We start from the raw sequence: 15,237 nt of genomic DNA, 5'->3' as shown, positions 1-15,237 counted from the left end.
AGTGAGGAACTATGAAAATGGGCAGTGATACAGCAGAGATGGTGTATTAGGTTGATGTTTAATAGAGTAGCAAAAAGCTATATGCGCATATAAATATATCACCATTATTCATCCCGTCATTACTTTTTTGTTTTTTTTATAAATTTATTTATTTTTATTTTTGGCTGCGTTGGGTCTTCGTTGCTGCGCGCGGGCTCTTTAGTTGCGGTGAGCGGGGGCTACTCTTTGTTGCGGTGCACGGGCTCCTCATTGCGGTGCCTTCTCTTGTTGCAGAGCATGGGCTCTAGGCATGTGGGCTTCAGTAGTTGTGGCACGCGGGCTCAGTAGTTGTGGCTTGCAGGCTCTAGAGCACAGGCTTAGTAGTTGTGGCGCATGGGCTCAGTTTCTCCGCGGCATGTGGGATCTTCCCAGACCAGGGCTCAAACCCATGTCCCCTGCATCAGCAGGTGGACTCTCAACTGCTGCACCACTAGGGAAGCCCCCCGTCATTACTTTCTATAGGGAAAAATTAGAAGCAATCTAAATTCTCTCATATAGGAAATTGGTTAAGTAGATTATGGTTTGTCACTTAAATGTAATACACAAAAATAATTGTCCATGTAATAACATGGAAAGATACAACAAATGAAAGGATACATAATTATAATGTTGGAATGCATTGTTAGGGTGGTGAGACTATAGATGATATTCCCATACTCCATTGTACCCAGGGTTTTTAAATATAGATTTATAGTTCTTAATTTCTAAAGTTAAATCATAATCAAAATTATAAAATTTAAAAATCTGGTGGCAGTTTATAGGGAAGACAAGGTGTCAATTATTTCTTAGCAGAGATAGACATTTTTACTTATTTTTTTGGATGGATAACTGTAAAGGCCAAAGGAGAGGTTTGTTAAGTCTATGGTTTTATGACTAGAAACATTATTGGTGTCACTGGAAAATATTTGGAGGTGATGCTTTCTTAGGAGAAAAATAATTACCCAGTTTTAGATTGGTGGTAGCAAATTTTATTTTGAATGTTACTTGTTTTATGAACCTTCATTTTCAGATTATTGATAAGGAAATTTGTTTCTTAATTTTAGAAGATGAGTTTGAGTTTAATTTATTCACAGATTATTGTCTTCATTTTCTTCTTCATTGACTTTCTGGCTCTTTTACTAACTCATTTGAAATATTTATAGCTAGCATCAGAAGAGGTACAAACCCAAATAGTCCATTCTGCTAAGATTTTGTGTAAAATTTTGGGTAGTAATGTTTTTTACTTTTAAGTAAGTTTTAGGTTTACCTGGAAAGAATATTCTTTTTTTTTTTTTTTTTTAGAATATTCTTAATTAAAAAAAAATTAACTTTTTTTAAAATACTCATAAGTGCGTTAAAGAGTAATATTAAAATACTTAAGAGTTCTGAGGGGGCACGTGTTCTTATTACATTGACATTTCTTTGAGTAAGTCACTTGAACTAAATTTTCTGTGTGAAATGAGAATTACATTTGACCTTCAGTGTTAAAAGGATTAAACTTTAATAAATATAAACCCTGAAGGCTTTGCTATCAGTAATAGTAACTGCTATTAATATATTTTCTTTTCAGATATGATAGTTATCAGAGTTTTATTTAAGCACCTTTTGGATTTAATAACTAGCCTTAAGTTTTTTGAGGTGTGGTCCCTGGATCACCTGCATCAGTAGTATCTGATTATTAAAATGCAGAATCCTTACATGCACTTCAAACCTATAGGCACACTGGAGTTTAAAACTAGATGGTGCATGGTAGCAGATAGAAAAGGAGGCATTAAAAAGTGACTTAAGTTGCCGCTGGGAGTTAGATCAAAATAAGGCTAAAATCTATAGAATGTCATTCAACCAGAATTAAATCTACTGACTATATTGTATTTTAACCTCACCCCTTTCATGTCCATTCCAGGTAACCCATTTCTCTTTTCTTTCATGGTTTCTCGATATTATTCCTTTTAGTTTTAATGACCAAAACAGCTATCCAGCACATAAGAGCCTCTGTACAGTTTCATGTTCTTTTGTTAAATATGCCCCATTTTCTAAGCTCCTTAATTCAGAGAATCACTGCCATGTTACCTAGGGTACTCACAGTAAAGATAATCATCTGTAGGCTTTTTCATTACATGTCTGCTCAAAAGCTGATTTTTAGGATGCCTGCTCTATAATTGTGATGACCACAGATGTGCAATTTCTCTTAGTCTTAATCTAAGCCCTGTTTTTCCTAAGGCCTCATAGATCTCTGTGCTTTTCAGTCTGGGATTAACTACGGTGTCGAAACAGTGGGCAGAGGTCTCTAGAATCTAGTTAGAACCAGTGCCACCAAAGAATTTTAACCCTCAGTGACTCAAACAGCTCAACCAACATATGCCTTTTTTTTGTACCTAGGGTATTCCATTGCTAATGTTTAAATAACAGTGGTAACTCTGTGCGATAATAATTTGTAACCGCCCTGCACTTTCGTAGTTGTAGGTTATTTATTCCTTTCCGAAACCTTTTTTTAACTGGCAATTGAGAGGAAAAATCTGAGAAGCTATTAAAGTACAGTTTTAACTATAGATCTGCATCTGGATATTCTAGACTTTTGGTATGGACTTATTCTAGCTTAATGATAGTCTCTTTCCCCCTGCCCTCCCTGTAAAGGGTGTGTGTGTGTGTGTGTAGATATATATACATACACACATATTTTTATGTATGTATATACACTCTTGAACTACTCTCAATGTGTGAGGTAAGATGTCTTTTAGATGAGGAATCCAGTAGTAGTACCTAGTAGGCAGTTCTGTCACACTGTGCCCGCTTCTCCCATACATTCACATCACCACCACCACAGATCATGCCACCTTGATACTTTAATTTTAGATATATTTCTCTTTTCCTGTAAATGTCAAAATATTTTCTGAGGTGTAAAAAGTGTAAAATTTGGGCGTTTAATATTCATCTTTAAGAAAATTCACGTAAGGTTAGAATAAATGGTTATATAGCTTGTCCACTGGACCAGGATATTTGCTTGTATTTTTTCTTCTCCATTATGTCTTTGCTCAGGTCCTTTTCATTGCTTCAAATGTAACCCTGCCTTACCTCTCTACATACGGCTTTTCCTGAGTCACTTTTCTTTCAGACTTTTCCCATATGCCACCTTTTCCAGGAAGCATTTTCTGATTGTTTTTTCTTTCTTTCCGAAATAGATATGACCATTCACATTAAAAACAAAACTTTAGGGTACCCATTCTTTTACAAAATAATTGTGTGTGCTTGTTTACTCTCTGATAAAAGCTGTGGAAGAAAGGTTAGGAATGCAAGCTCTTTATTTTATTCATCTTTGTATGTCCTTTGAGCAGTTTCATTTGTATTGTGTATATATATATAATAGATCTTTAATTAAAGCATTTATTTAATTTGGCATTACTTTATGCACAAATAGATGAAACCTTATTGAATGATGTTAATTTTCGATTATTTTTTTTGACAAGTACTTATCATGTGTCATGTTTGTGTTCAGTGTTGTGCTGGGTTGTTAAAGAACTATAAAAATACAGGGTATCTTTTTTTAACTTGGTGAGACCATTTTGCCCTATGGCTCAGAGAGCTTAGAGCCAGAGTTTGTTTAAATTATTTAGGTATAGCACTGTAGTGTAAGTGGAGGGCATAATTAATACATGCAAATATAGGAATTTATGAATAAAAACATTTGTATTGTCAGGAGCCATTCCATGTGTAGTGGGGAGTATTGCCTTATCAAAAGGAGGGAGGATATTTGAATCTGGGAAAGCAGCCCTGAACCAAGGATAGGGGGCATGTATTTTCATTTGGTATTAACTGCCTAGTTAAGCTTCATCTCTTTGTTGGTCAGTTATTTAAAAATGCAAGATTTTTAGGGGCTTCCCTGGTGGCGCAGTGGTTGAGGATCTGCCTGCCGATGCAGGGGACACGGGTTCAAGCCCTGGACCGTGACGATCCCACATGCCGCGGAGCAACTAAGCCCGTGCGCCACAATTACTGAAGCCTGCGTGCCTAGAGCCTGTGCTCCACAACAGGAGAGGCCACCGCAATGAGAAGCCCGCGCACGGCAACGAACAGTAGCCCCTGCTCACCATAACTAGAGAAAAGCCCACGCGCAGCAACAAAGACCCAACACAGCCCCCAAAAAATAAATAAATTTATTAAAAAAAAAACACAAGATTTTTAGTACACAGAAACAAGAAATATGCTAAACATTTGATATGTTATTTCATATGCAAACTGCTTAAAACAAGTATGAAGAAGGTGGTGATATCCTTGTTTATAAGATGAAGAAACTCAGGCTCAGAGAAGCTGAGAGAGAGCTGGGATTAAACCCCAAACTGTCTTGGTTTTAAGCTCATTATCTTAAGCGTATTATTTAGCTTTTTTTTGATTTTGAGAACACGTGAGAATGTGGAAAGAGTGTGTCTCTGAAGGGGGCTCCCTTTCTGGGGAATAAGCTCTATCAGTCTTAAATTTTAGTCATATTTAAATCATGATTAACATAGGAATTCACTACTAAAGTAGTATAAGGATTCTGCAAAGTAATATAATTAATATTACTTTGTATTTAGGCGTGAATTACCCTTCACTAAGTCGGCTCATCTCACCAATCCTTGGAATGAACATAAGCCAGTAAAGATCGGACGTGATGGACAGGTTTGTTAACTTTAATTGATTCTTTAAAAAACATATATTTAATCAACCCTTTTAAAGATCTTTATTGAAGGATATTTTAAAACCATTTTTGATTGAATTTGTGGGAAAGATTAAGGGAAAATAGTCTTATTTGGAGTTTGTGATTACTGTGATTTTGATTGATTAATCTGACCTCCGTTAATGTTGAAAGATAGGTAGCTTTATATGGTACTTCATTAATACAGTTGAAGGAAAAGTTTTCAAAGAGAATTGGCATGATTTTTACATGCTTTTTCATTATGTTATTACTGTTTAACAGATTCTGAACTTTGTATAATATATTTTAGAAATGCCATTTAATGTCTTTGCTGAAGTTTTCTGAGTAGAAGGAAGCTTTACGAAAAGGAGATAAGTATGTGTAGTCAGGTTTTCAAGTCTGCAAATGAAATCAAAAGTGTGCTGTGACTTAAACCCAAACCTGTGAACCTTACAGTTTCTACATGTAATTTTGAACCAGGTTTTCATTGCTCATAAGTGAAAATATTGGTAACTGAAAATAAAACTTAATTTTAAAAAGTCTGTAGATTAGTCTGTTTTTCTAGTTAATATAATGTATTTAAGTGCATTTAGCAATTTATGATTATGAAAATTGTTGCCACACTAATGTATGTTTTTCCTCCACTGTATTAAGATGGATGACTTTGTCCTGATACTTTCGTATTTTGCACAAAGAAATATTCCTTTGTTGCAGAGTGATTGTCACAGAGTTTTTTGTATAGTTAACTTTGAAGATTCTACACTTTTAATTTTTCCCCTTATATAAATACGTGAAACACTTTTAAAAGGTTTTTTAAAAACCTTTCAAGGAAATTTATCGGAATCGCATATGATCATCAGCCTTGGGAAGGAAGCCTCCAAGTCAATCTGTTTTTGTTCTTGTACATCAGGAAAATACAAGTCTATTGAAAGTTTCTCCTTTTTTTTCATCTTGTAAATTACTACTTTCCTATTCTAGGAAATTGAACTTGAATGTGGAACCCAGCTTTGTCTTCTATTTCCCCCTGATGAAAGTATTGACTTGTATCAGGTCATTCATAAAATGCGTCACAAGAGAAGAATGCATTCTCAGCCCCGATCAAGAGGACGTCCATCCCGTCGAGAACCAGTCCGGGATGTGGGAAGGTTAGAAACGTTCTTTGGACTGATAATAGGCACATGTATCAGAATAACATGATGGAGGAATGTGATTCGTCAAAAGTTTGTCCTGCGGTAAAGAAGAAAGAGAAAATCCTCAAATCAAGCTGCATGGACTAGTTTGTGGCTTCATTGAGGATTTCACATGGTCACCTTGGTCTCAGTCATTTTTCAAGAGGAAAATGGGGATCTTTCCTTATGCAGAAAAAATTATCTGCTAAAGAGTGATAACCAGTTTAGATTAGATAATAATCTGATAATACAATGTATACCATTGAAATGAGGTAGGCCTTTGTTGCTAAGAACAGGCTAGAAAGGAGGAAGAGGAGGAAGTCTTTATTTGCAAAAATTGTTAATATTTTGTAAAAAGCCTTTTCTTTCAGGTGTGTCTCTGGATAAGCCTTATCAGATATGGGACTTTTATAAAGGATCACTAATATTTTTTCAGAAGATGACGCCTCATTTAGAGGATAAAATATTTTAAGTTATTTTGATATTCAAGAGGAGCATTATTGGGACTATTTCAGATTTTGCCATCGTGATGTGTTAACCCCATTGTCAAATATTGTCTAACTTGTACCCAGTGAATTCACACATCTTGCTGAGCTTCTGAAAACAATAGGTTCTCTCCAAAGGGGATCAAGTGGCCCTGGGAGACCCGGCAACAAACCAAAAAGAAGGGCTGTTGCTGTGTCTGTTTACAGCTTTTCCAGATGCTGGCAGTACCTGTGGACTTAAAGTGTTTTTTAGAGGATCGCCATGGTTATTGATCACTACTTACGAACTAAACAGCATTTTCCAGGAAAAGGGGGTTTAACTTGTTGCAGAATTGGAGAAGTCTTTGCAAAGGACTGATTTATGCCCTTCTACCCAACACCTTCCCCTGTATAGATTTGCATACAGCTAAATCTAAAATATTCTGCTAAAGACTGTTGGATGTGTGGTTGATGGGATGAAACCTTTGGTTAAGTTTCCTTTTGGTGGAAACATCCTGTGGTAGGTACAGATAATCCAACAAGAGTCCCCATTTCTTTGAGCTTAAGAAGGACACTGTCAAGTAGGTAGGAGGAAACCTGGCAGAGCCCCCTTATTTTTGGCCAAAAGGACTGAGCACCAAGATGTCTTTTGAAGTTTTAAGCTAAGAGGTTTCCAGTGCAATACAGTACATACAAGTGAAGTTTTTACCTCAGTTTTGCAATGGACTGTAAACTATACTTACACTACACCTTCTCTCAAGCCTGCCAGGGCCTCCATATTTGTATGTGGCTTACAGCTTAAAGTCAGTAGTTGGACTACTTTATGAACTGTTACTATCATGTTTTATACCGGTCGTAAATGCACTCCCCAAACTACAAGAAAGCGGTATGTTTATTTTTTTAAACCAGCTTTTAATTTTCTTAGTCTTATTTATTGTAGATGCAACTGTTTTTATTCTGTTGGGGGGTTTGGGTTTATTGCAGCTTCGTAGTTTGAGTGAACTTGTGTTGCAAAAGTTAATGAAAGCAGTTGATAATTCAGAGAAATAGCTGGAAAACTGGTGATACCAGGTTATTATGGAGTTTTTTACATTAAGGGTAAAAAGGTGTATTTATTATTACCTTAAAAACTTGGATTTTTGTTTTTCTTTTGTGTAGCTCTTTATTAAATGCTAAGTAAAATGAAGTGTATTTAATGATGTATTTACATTAACCATTGAGATTTATGGAAGATAGTGAAGAGCAGCCCTCTGCAGATAGTAAAGTTGTCACCTTCTAAAGAATACACTTTGAACTCGTTTTATGAACTCTGTTAAAACTCTGCCCCATTACGTGCCAGTTTTATTTTAAGGCATTGTCTCTAGAAAAAATTCCCATAATTCCTAAATGTTATTAACTTTAGAAATTGGTTTTTCAAAGTATTAAGATTTTCAAAACTTTTCTGTAAAGTCACTTTTAATAAGTATCAAATTTTCTGTATGATCATGTGAAAAGTGTAATTTTGTGCAAAGCAGGAGAAAAATATTTAAGAAATTCTTAATTTTCTTTAGACTTAGCCTAAAATGACATTAATACCTTTACATATATAGATTTTAGAGTTACCTGTTGTGTAATGATGATAGTTTTTTTCCCCTTCTTTTACCTGAATGGAGGCTTTATTTGGGAAAGTGTTTTAATTGTTAAACTGGATATTTATATTAGTTTGAGGGCAGCTCATTTACTTTTGTTTAGATTACTAAAATGTGATTTACGTATTTTGAGCAGATTACTCTTTGCAAGTGTCTCATCATAGTATGAGGATTACAGAGAATATCTATTCCAGCGATACATCTAAGGATTGGTGTATAGTAATTACTTTGAGGAGTTAAAATTTAGAAATTTTAAGATATTTGCTCACCAAAAATTAAGGTGTTATTTTAAAGGAAATAATGAGCTTTTTTGTGTGCTTATTTCTGTCAGAAACACTTGCTTTGCTGTTTGTTCTCCCAGCAGTTTTTGGTTTAATTTCTAATGTGTCTAATTTGTGTAGGCGTCGACCAGAAGATTATGATATTCATAACAGCAGAAAGAAACCAAGGATTGACTATGCCCCTGAGTTTCATCAGAGACCAGGTTAATATTTTATAATCCTGCGGATATTTGACTTGAAATTATTAAAAACAACAACAACACCACAAACTTCTATCATGACCCTATAGTTTTAAAAATGAGAAAACTTTAGGATGTGACTACTTAAACCTTAGGAAATTATTAATCACGTACTAATTCCTCTACTTTGTTAAGGTTGTTTATTCTAGTGTGACTCATTATCATAATCTGTTAATTACCTCAAATTACTAATTTATCATTATTGCACAAATGGAAACTGCACTTGTGCTTTTAAGATTAAATGTAGTTAGGGAAAGCAGTGATCTTACACTCTATTAAGCTTTTTATTCCCTTTGATACTTAGTATTTCATGTGTATACAGCTTTAAATGGAAGCTGAAATTATGCTATATTTTTCTAAATAAAAATACCTTTGACATCATTTTTTTAGAGAGGAATGGGGAATGCTTGGTTTAATCTAAAAGCAGCTTTTCCGTTAGTCTTTCCCTTACTGGAATTGAAAAAGGCAAAGTGTATTTAAGAGAAGATATTTATTTAAAACAGTCAGTGATACACTTATAAAAATTAGGCAGTTTGGAAGTTGGTGTTAGCATTACAGCCCTGTATGTGACAAGTGGCTTGATAAGCCTCATTCTTCTCCAAAATGGAATATTCCAGAGAGTAAAATTAAATTTTTCCCCAGTAACTTGGCCCCTCAGATTTTTTTACATTTTTAATTTACTGAGTACTTAGGAAAAGAAGGAGGGGGAGAATATTTCTCTTATTACCATGGTTCTTTCACTTATTGATAAAATGTATATATCTTCATTTCTGCAACTTTTGTTAATTTTGCTTTTCTCCCTGTACATTTGCATTTTTTAAAACTATGGTTGACTTAGCAAGGCTTGTGTATACTCAAGGTAGAGGTAAACATTTGTTTTAAGGAAGACCTATTACGGTGTCCTCAAGATAATTCCTCTGCCCTTACCTTCCTTATGGTGCAGCATGAAGAAATTTCTGTCTAGCAAGAATTGGGGTGTGAATTTAGAAGATCCATATGAAAATCTCTCTAGCAGTTTATAATTCTGTGATATCAGTAAGTTATTTAGTTACTTTTATCATGTAATCTGAGAAGAAAATCTGAAAGTGGAATAATACAATAATAGCATCACTATTATTTCATGGGAAGAATTGAATTGAGTGGTAAGGTTTAATTATAATGCCATAATAAAAAACATATATTTGATATACTAAAATGCTTGATGTTTAAACAGGGTATTTAAAGGATCCACGATACCAGGAAGTAGATAGGTAAGTTGGGTTCACTCTTGCTAAGTTTTGAATTACATTCTTGGAACTAGTTTATGAATTACCTGAATTTAGTTTCACAAATCTTATTCCCAACAGACGGTTTTCAGGAGTTCGCCGAGATGTGTTTTTAAATGGGGTAAGCATCTCACTTTTTAAATTTAATGTACATAAAATCTGTATCTGATTTATTTTGTAACTTCTGGGCTTTTTATTTATTTATTAACATTATCATCTTTCATTTTAGTCCTACAATGACTATGTGAGGGAATTTCATAACATGGGACCACCACCACCTTGGCAAGGAATGGTTTGTATTATTCTATTTTTGCAAGTTATTTAAATTCATTTGCAGTTCCATACATGTTGAGTGCCTACTTGGAATATGTAACAGTTACCCATTAGGAGACTTAAAATACGTATCTTTGGTGATATATACTTGCATGCTGTTTTTAAAACTAAAGGCTAATGAATGATTTGATTTTTATTAATAGTACTGGCTTAATTGATGAGTATTATGATTTATTATTGTAGTGGCTAGTAGTGCAAACTCTTTGGGGTTCAAATACCTTCCCTTCTCAACTCTGACCTTGGACAAGTTTCATAATGTATTTTTTTCTTATAGTTTTCCTTATCTGTAAAACTCGATAAGCGTCCATTCATTCTTTGGCTCATCAAACTAATATTTAGTACCTACTCTTTGCAAGCACTGTGCTTGCTCTGGGTATATGTTGGTGAATAAATTGGACATTATGTCTATCCTTTTATGGCTTAAAATTTAATGGAATAGTCATTAATGTCATTTAATGTCAACCTCAGGATTGTCAAGAAGCTAAATATACAAAATACATGTTAAGTTTAGCATAGTGCCTGACCCTAATATTCAGTAAATTCTCTATATTAAATAAGGTTAATTAAACCCTGTTCCTAAACTTTAATTTTTTTTCCTTTCTTTAAGAAAACTGGATATTCTTAGAATATATCTTAAGGTATTGAGGATAGCTGAAGCATTAATCCCTAAAAAATAAAAAACTTGGAAGTTTAAGTAGTTCTGATTGTTTCTTACCTTTTTTATCTTAAATGCTGCCTGTAATGTGGCATTTCCATCTGACTTTTGTTTCACTTAGGTACTCTGTACAGATAGATGAATTATGAGATTTCTTTCCTTTAGATTCTAGGAAATTAAAGAAAATATTTAATAATATTATCTTGGCACTAATTAGGGGGAGAAGTACCTTTGATTTTCCATTATTCATTTTATAATGGCATTTAAAAGTTCATTAGCCCCTGAGTTGTTTTTTTTTTTTTTTAAGAATACATTTGTGCATAGTGGTTAAGATGACTGATTCTAGAGCCAGAATGCCTGATATTGTGTCTAACTTCCACCCCTTTACTAGCAGTGTGATCTTAAGCAGGTTACTTAACCATTTGGTGCCTCAGTTTCCCTTTTGTAAACTAGGATTACATAATAGTACCTATCTGTAGGGTTGCTGTGAGAATTAGCCATGTAAAGTGCTTAGGACAGTGCCTGGTCCATAGTAATCACTGTGTAGTGAGGGCTCGCTATTTTTATTAGTATGTAAATGGTATGTATAAAAGTGTAAATGTTAAATTTTGGAAGATATGTAATTAGAGAGTTTATTACACACATTTTCAACAAGCAAATAGGGTATGCTTGCATTTTCAACAAGCAAATAGGGTATGCTTGCATTTTCAACAAGCAAATAGGGTAAGCTAAATAGGAATCCTAATGCCATCAAAGTAAATGGCTTGTATAGAGTAAATTATTTGTTTGGGATGGGTGGTTTGGGTAGGGGAATTCTAAGAATGGTTTGTTTACAAGGATGTTTGGTAGATGCTTATGGAAGTGGTTTTCTTTTTTTAGACTCCTTATCCTGGAATGGAACAACCTCCACACCATCCTTACTATCAGCACCACGCTCCACCTCCTCAAGCTCATCCCCCCTACTCAGGACATCACCCAGTACCACATGAAGCAAGATACAGAGATAAACGAGTAGTAAGTGAATGAGAAGGCAAAAGTATGAGGGAACTACTTAGAATTCTGTAGATAATTTGAATGTGAGGGATACCAGATTATGTTGAGTGGTAGACAGTTTCATATTCTTATTGAAGGCTGTTTTTGAAGTAATTCACAACTTGTTTTTATTAAAAATGGCTAGTCCCTTTGATTATTTAAGCAGACTATAGTTGAGGTTGAGATTTCTGGGTCTTCAGTATAGTAGTTGGGCCGAGTTTATTAAATGTTACACACACACACAATGGGCTGAGTTTATTAAATGGTACACACACACACACACACACACTCTCTCTCTCTCTCTCTCTCTCTCTCTCTCTCTCTCTCTCTCTCTCTCTCTCTCTGCTGGGCCACATAAACATCCTTTTATCTTCCCACATGATGAAGAGCATGCATATCTGAGAGGACCAGTCAGAGCAGTAGTTTCCTAGCCTATCTTTGAGATACTTTTCATCTGTCATTTATTTCCTTATCCTCATAAAGATACTAATCCTTCAAAATAAAGTCATACTAGGATCTTTAATGTTCGGTTAAACAATTTGAGAATCCTAATTGACTAATAGACTTTAATTTAGTAGTGGTTTTTTTGGTTTGTTTTTTCAGTCACAGAAGAAGAAATATGCAGTCTATGTATGATGAAATCTTAGTTGACTAGCTGGGTTGTGTTTTTAAAAATGTCTTTTGTAAATGATCACATTTTCAAAAAAGGAAGTTCTTAGATTCTTTTATCGAAATGTACTTTTAAACAAGTTCTATTTCTGTTGTAGCTTTTTTGTTAGTATATATGTATATATTTCATACTTAGGTAATATTCACATATTTATTATATGTGAAAGGTAGTGTGGAATTGTTTTTGAACCTTATATTCTATATATTTAAGCTGACTTTTGAAGAGACCAAGTTCAGTAAGTAAAGAAGAATTGAGAACTAAGAGTAGAAATCTAGAGCAGGGGTCAAGCTTAGAAAAAAATATCCACGGTAACAGCCTTGCACCTCAGTTGCTTACCTTACCCTTTGTTGTCCTCCTCAACCTTTTGTGTATTATTAGCTCTGTGTGGAATAGACTGTACAATCTTACTGCAGTACATATTTTCTTAAAATTCTGTCAAATTCCGTAAATTGTCATTAACAGTGATTTAGTTTGAAAAAAATCAGGAATGGAAGAATTCTTAACTTCACCTTTAGAGGGCAGAGTTGGTTTGGTTTAGTTTGTAGACTCAAAGGAAGAAAAATAAGTATAGCTCACCTGTTGCAGAAAAACATTGATGACATTTAGCGTAGTTGACAGCATGTATTGATGTATTGATCATGTGGTTGATGGTCATCATTTGGTGATTATTTTCGCATAAATCTTAATAAAGGGATTGGATGGAGAAATCATTAAAGTTAAATAGAAAACTGCATGAAGTGATTTTTTAAATGAGATTTGAATAATCCTCTGTTGTAGGTGTCTAATTAGTAAGACATCAAAATCCTTTTTCTAAACAATGTCAGAATTACATTCTGTGAATTAATGAATAGGGCATTTCTTTATATTCTTTCTCTACAATAAAGGGACACATAAATTCCATTTGATTTTTGACATACCTTACCCATTTTTTACCTTTTCTAGCATGATTATGATATGAGGGTGGATGATTTCCTTCGTCGAACACAAGCTGTTGTCAGTGGTCGGAGAAGTAGACCTCGTGAAAGAGATCGGGAGCGAGAGCGAGACCGCCCTAGAGATAACAGAAGAGACAGAGAACGAGATAGAGGACGTGATAGAGAAAGAGAAAGAGAGCGATTATGTGATCGGGACAGAGACCGAGGGGAGAGAGGTCGATATAGAAGATAATGTGCTTTTGGAAGCACTGATTGTCTAAAGATAAAAAGAATCTTGTATTTTTCTTTTTGTGTGTGTTTACAACTAGTAAATTTATTTTCAACTGTCTACTTAAAGTTCATTGTGTAGAAGGATTTATTATGACCCTCTTTGTTCCAAGCATGCAGTATAATAAGAACTGGAAAAACTCAAATCCTCCAAAAAATGCACAGTTGACAATTTGAGTTGAGACTTTTATTGGGGCAGAATGGAACAGTCCAAGAATGTAGATATTGATTCAGTCTCCATAAATGTTCATCTACATATAGTATGTTCATCCTAGAGTTATTTTTTGTTTGTTTTCTTTCTTTTGGATCTTGATTGATGACTGCCACAATATTTTGCTTTGATGTATTTCTAAATGTAGTTGCACACGGTTCAGTAAAAATAATGCTGCTATCAAGTATGCAAATATTGAAATATGATGGTTTGACTGTGTGGCAGTGTTGTAGCAGCCTCTTGGTTTCTCCTTTTCCTTCTTTAATCTTAAAAAAGGTCACTTTTTATGTTTCTTCCGTCTTCAATGATGAGAGCAATATTAAGAAGACATTGCTATCTAATTTTTAATCTTTTTAGATAAAAAATTCCTATGTTCAGTAGCATGGTTGATGCTATTGTTTAGCCTTCCCTTCCAAACTGTATACATTGGCTTGGAATGTTCACAACTTGCGTGTGTGGCAGCGGAAGATAATTCCCATATTCTACATTGCTACTGTTTTGTATAAAATAAATTGGTAAAGATTGACACTTATGTCTTGTATTTCTTTCTTGTCTGGATGCAAGTTTGTTTCCTTATATATTAGTGGACGTAAAAGAATGCTTTGTGTTCAGGAATTGTGGGAACCCCATTTGTCTTTTTTTGCATATTTTATCAGAAATGATTAACCTAGGTCAATTATATTAAAGGCTTATTACTTCTATTTCTAATATAAGAACTAACGGTACACAGTGGAGTTTCGTTAGTATTTTGGTTAAGTATTCATCTGATAACATTTTTGTATCTACTCTGGTTATAGGATTGTTTTCTTTTTTCAGGTTTTGTGTTGGTTTATGTGTAACTTTGATAAGTTAGCTACTTTAGGTATTTTCTATTTTACTTTTAGAATACACTTTTAAAATTTAACCCTCTTATAGTTACTTATTTTAAGTTAAGTTAATCATCAATCCCTCTCAGTAGTAACAAGCTGTATAAAATACAGTTTATGAGAGATTTTTTTTGTACTTTATTTTGAGTTATACCTATAGTTTTGGCCTTTGTTATGTTGAATATTTATTTGGGATATTTGAATATTTGACCACATTTTTTTGTTTTCATACATTGTCATAATTGTGTTCTGTACCAGATCATGATTACAGTTTTATATTTATATTAGTGTCAAAAGAACACAGGAACTTCACTGTTGAAGGATATTTAAAACTATCAGTTTACTGCTTTCATATTCTCACTGATATTTAGAATATTTTTCCATTCACTTACAATTAGTAGGTATATTTACCTATTTCAAAAATAAAGCATAAGGATTTATTTTAAATCTGTGCAGTGTGGTAGAGAAGAAAGAACATTTAACTGTATTAGGAAACCTGGGTTCTAGTTTCAGCATTGCCTTTGATTAAACCAGT

At 34.1% G+C, this 15,237-nt stretch overlaps 1 protein-coding gene across 4 annotated transcripts in view; it reads left to right on the top strand.

The window, feature by feature from the left end:
- The window catches only part of YTHDC1 (YTH N6-methyladenosine RNA binding protein C1), a 34,672-nt gene extending 20,310 nt beyond the window's left edge, over positions 1-14,362 (top strand). For 2 of the 4 annotated variants that reach the window (XM_057546963.1, XM_007193548.2), the window contains 8 exons: positions 4,587-4,671; positions 5,666-5,832; positions 8,350-8,432; positions 9,682-9,718; positions 9,791-9,854; positions 9,963-10,025; positions 11,601-11,735; positions 13,366-14,362. In XM_057546963.1, coding sequence (XP_057402946.1) covers positions 4,587-4,671; positions 5,666-5,832; positions 8,350-8,432; positions 9,682-9,718; positions 9,791-9,854; positions 9,963-10,025; positions 11,601-11,735; positions 13,366-13,590 — 859 coding nt within the window. In that variant the 3' untranslated portion in view covers positions 13,591-14,362. The remainder of the gene's footprint in view (positions 1-4,586; positions 4,672-5,665; positions 5,833-8,349; positions 8,433-9,681; positions 9,719-9,790; positions 9,855-9,962; positions 10,026-11,600; positions 11,736-13,365) is intronic. The other 2 variants (XM_007193550.2, XM_007193549.2) reach the window with 1 other exon arrangement.
- Positions 14,363-15,237: the final 875 nt, after the last annotated feature.

The sequence above is a fragment of the Balaenoptera acutorostrata genome, chromosome 5, assembly GCF_949987535.1.
Source record: "Balaenoptera acutorostrata chromosome 5, mBalAcu1.1, whole genome shotgun sequence".
NCBI classification, from domain to species: Eukaryota; Metazoa; Chordata; class Mammalia; order Artiodactyla; family Balaenopteridae; genus Balaenoptera; species Balaenoptera acutorostrata.
The sequence above is the reverse complement of the archived record's forward strand: the minus strand, read 5'-3'. Positions and strand labels throughout refer to the sequence as shown.